The sequence below is a fragment of the Manacus vitellinus genome, unplaced genomic scaffold (assembly GCF_001715985.3).
Source record: "Manacus vitellinus isolate BGI_N305 unplaced genomic scaffold, ASM171598v3 scaffold_99_pilon, whole genome shotgun sequence".
NCBI lineage: Eukaryota > Metazoa > Chordata > Aves > Passeriformes > Pipridae > Manacus > Manacus vitellinus.
In genome coordinates, this window is record NW_021940916.1 from 291,349 (window position 1) to 294,994 (window position 3,646).

The 3,646-nt window shown below is 61.9% G+C and overlaps 1 protein-coding gene across 1 annotated transcript in view; it reads right to left on the reverse strand.

Annotated features, from left to right (window-relative positions):
* Positions 1–367: 367 nt before the first annotated feature.
* Positions 368–3,646, reverse strand: part of SNF8 (SNF8 subunit of ESCRT-II) — a 5,143-nt gene continuing 1,864 nt past the window's right edge. Inside the window, exon 6 of the mRNA XM_029965338.1 lies at positions 368–560. Coding sequence (XP_029821198.1) covers positions 368–560 — 193 coding nt within the window. The remainder of the gene's footprint in view (positions 561–3,646) is intronic.

Sequence of the window (3,646 nt, forward strand, 5' to 3'; positions counted from 1 at the left end):
CAGCGCGCGTCAAGGTCAACTTCTCTGAGGCTGACAAAAGGCACGGGCGGGCAGCGGCTCCCCCGGCCGGGACGGGGCAGCAGGACACCGGGGACGGGCACTGATGGCCCCGGGCGATGCCACGGGGGCAAGGGGAGCTCCAGGGCAGGGTGGCAGGGCTCCTGGTGGGATGGGGACATAGCAGGGGAGCTCCCAGTGGGGTGGGAATGCAGTGGAGGGGACTCCTAACGGGATGGGGATGCAGTGGTGGGGCTCCTGGTGGGATGGGGTTGTCACAGGAGGGCTCCCAGTGGGACGGGGACAAACATGGGGCTCCTCACCCCAGGACAGGGACCCGGTGGGTCCCCCTGCAGCAAAGCCCCTCCCGTCACGCCGTGCGGGAGCAGCGGGTCCGGCCCGGCCGGCCGCACGTGGGGCGGGAATTGGATCCAGATGTTTCCCCCAGCAGCCGGAAACCGCTTCCCCCAACCAGAAAGTGCTCGGCAGCCCCTTCCACCACCCCACACCGGCTGTGGTGGGACCGGCCCTGCCGGCACCGCGCTGTGCCCACGGGATCCACCCTGGGGGGACAAGCTCGGGAGGGCACAGGGCCGGCTCATTCCACAACAGTTTTGGGACTCGCAGTGACGGGACCCCCGGGCACAGCGGCCAAGCTTCACCCCCTGCCATCCTCATCCTGCTCATCCTCATCCTTCCAGAACCATCCCCGTGTCTTGCGCGGCAAAGGAGGGACACCGACCCCTCCCCGTGCCTGCTCCACCAGCACCCCTGCAGCAGGACTGGGTGGGTGCCCACCAGGACGGGTGTCCCCCCAACTGGGTGCTCGCTGTGCCAGGCAGAAGGTAGCAAAGCCAAAAATAAAAGCCCCAAACCTCAGTCTGGGAGGATCCAGCTTCAATATCCGGGTGCACACGGGTTGGGAAAGGACTGGCTGGCAGCTCCAGTGATGGGGTGCATGACAAAGGTCACCCTCAACACCATTTCTGAGAGGTCTCCTGAAGGACACCACCATCCACAGGGTCTCTATCACCCCCTCAAGTCACCTCCTGCTTTGGGGAGGGTTCCCGGGGCAGTGGGATGGGGCTTTCCAGGCCCTCCAACCTCCGTGAGAGCGAGGAAAACCACCCAAAAACCTCAGAAACCCATTTGAGGAGCCAGAACCTGAATTCCCCCACACTCCTGTTATTTAAAGCCAATCCAGCTTCCAAGTCCTGCAATGATGCAAGAATCTCAATTACCATTAAAAGAACACGTTCCTGCTCCTCCATTACGGAGAAAAGCCTGAAAACCAACCCCTGGGAATTCCACAACTCTAGAAAGAAGAAAAATAAAATATTCATGTAATTTAGATTATTTAAAACCTGGCACTTGGTAAACCAGTCTCTGCACTGGAGGGAGCTGGGGCGGTTCACACCTCGCAGAAGGCAGGGAGAGGGTCAGGGATGGAAACCCCGATCGCAGCCCCGCGGCCTCCGGTGCCACCCCGGGCACCCCACTGCCGGGTTGGCGGCAGGATCCGGCGATAAATGGGTTTTAAACACCTCCGAGCTCGTGGGATGCGGCGCTGCGGAAGGACAGCGGGTTATTTTTATCGTTGCATTAGTTCCAGATTAATTGCCGGGATGTTATTAACGGCACGGAGCAGGGTCCGGGCGCGGGGACGCTGACGTCGGCCTGTCCTGTCCCAAAGCCCGTGGAGCAGCTGGGAGTGAGACCCTGCACATGCCTCTCATTACACCACCACAGCTTGGTGACAACCAGGGACAGGAGCCACTGACCAGGGCCAGGAGCCATCGAGCAGCACCAGGGCCTCCTGGCTCGTCCCCTCCCAGCCCAGATGCTCCCTCTCCAGCTCCACTCAGCAGCTCCAGGGAGCACTGGATGGTGGCTGCCCCCAGACCTCCCTCCTCCTCTCCCTCGCTCCACGGCGGGTCCCAGTTCCCTCCAGTGCTCTGTAACTGGGGTTTCTCCTGCCAGCCCTGATTCTCCAGCCCTGGGGGCTCCATCGTATCCCGTCAGCCCACCCCTGCCAGCTCCCTCCCAGCAGCCCCTCTGGAATTCACACATCTCCAGCACGGCCAAACACCCCCAGTTTGTGCCAGTGCCGGTGGCTGCGATCCTGCAGGTCACCCAGGGCTGGGACACACGCTCAGCTCCTCCCCTGGCTGCTCCCAGCAGGAAACCTGGTGCTGGGCCAGGGACTCCCGGGACCCTCCCGGCGTCGGAGCTGAGCTAATCCTGGGTTTCACACCCCAGAGGGTCGGGGATGGCACTGCCATCGTGGGGACCCCTCCACTGTCCCCCTGCCCTCTGTCCCCGCAGCAGAGCGGGAGGGAGCAGGAGAGCGCGACGGAGCAGAGCTGCTGCTGAGAAACCATCTCAGCAAACCTGCCTGTCAGCGATCCCACTAATGGCACTCGGGGATGGAGACATCGGGACGTGCCCTCTGCGCCTGCCAGCCACATCCCACACAGGTGGGATCCCAACGGCTCCTTTCCCCCGGGAAAGCTGGGATTGGGCCTGTGTGGCGGTGCCAACAGCTGCCCAGAGCTTTGGCTCGTGCCCAGCACAGCACTCCCAGCCCACTGGGGACCAGCCACCCCCCAGCCTGGCCTCCCAGCCCCCTCCCAGCCCCAAATGCCGGACAGGATCGGACACAGGACGTGGGATTTGCTGGGGGCAGATTCCCACAGGAGCATCCCAGCAGGTCGAGCCTGCTGGGGATGGGGCTGCCTGGGCAGGCTGGGCAGGGACGGGCAGTGTCACAGCGAGGTGAGAGCGGCATAATCCCAACAAAGGAGTGGCTTCCAGCAGGGAGAGCCTGGCCAAGGAGAATCGGGCCCAGGTGGACACGCTGGGAGCCACATCCCACACTCTGGGACAGCCCTGGGGCATTGGTGACCAACCCTGGGGCCTCCTGTCCCCAGTGGCTCCCAGTTCAGCACTGGGAGATGACACCTAGCAGGGACAGGGCCGCATGGCTCCTGCAGAGACCGGTGACATTCCCAGGTGGAATTGCTTTACAGGGTCAGGGAGGAAGGAACCAGCGCGGAGATATTTAAGTGGCGTTTCACCATCGGAAAAAATTAGAGTCACAATATTAATTAATCCTCAAAGCACTTTACGAACATTAACTAATTAAGCCTCCCAACCCCTCTGCGAGGTGGGAAAGGTATCATTGTCCTCATTCCACAGCTGCAGAAAATGAAGTGCACGGAGGTGACGTGACTCACCCACGGTCACTGCCAGCCAAAGGTGGGAAGGGGACCCCAAAATCTGCCCCTCGCTCCTAAGCAGGGCAGGACACAGCAGTGCTGGGCACCCTGGAGCCCCCTCAGCTGGATCCCAGCACCCCACCACCTCAATGCCGGGTCCCAGCATCCCAGTCCCCACCCAGGGCAGTGAGACAGAGGGGGACAAACCAGGACCCCAAAATGGGGCATCCTGGGGGAAAAGCCCCCCGGTTCCAGGGGCAGGAAGTTAGAACAGAAACCGCCGAGGGGTTTTATGGAAAGCACCACCGACCCAGCGCGGTTTAAAAGCGATTAGAGCCCTGCCTGGGTTATCAGCCGGCGTCTCAATCCCGCGGCATCGATCCGGATAATAGCCGGCAATTGTTCAGATACAATATCATAAAGTCCCTTTA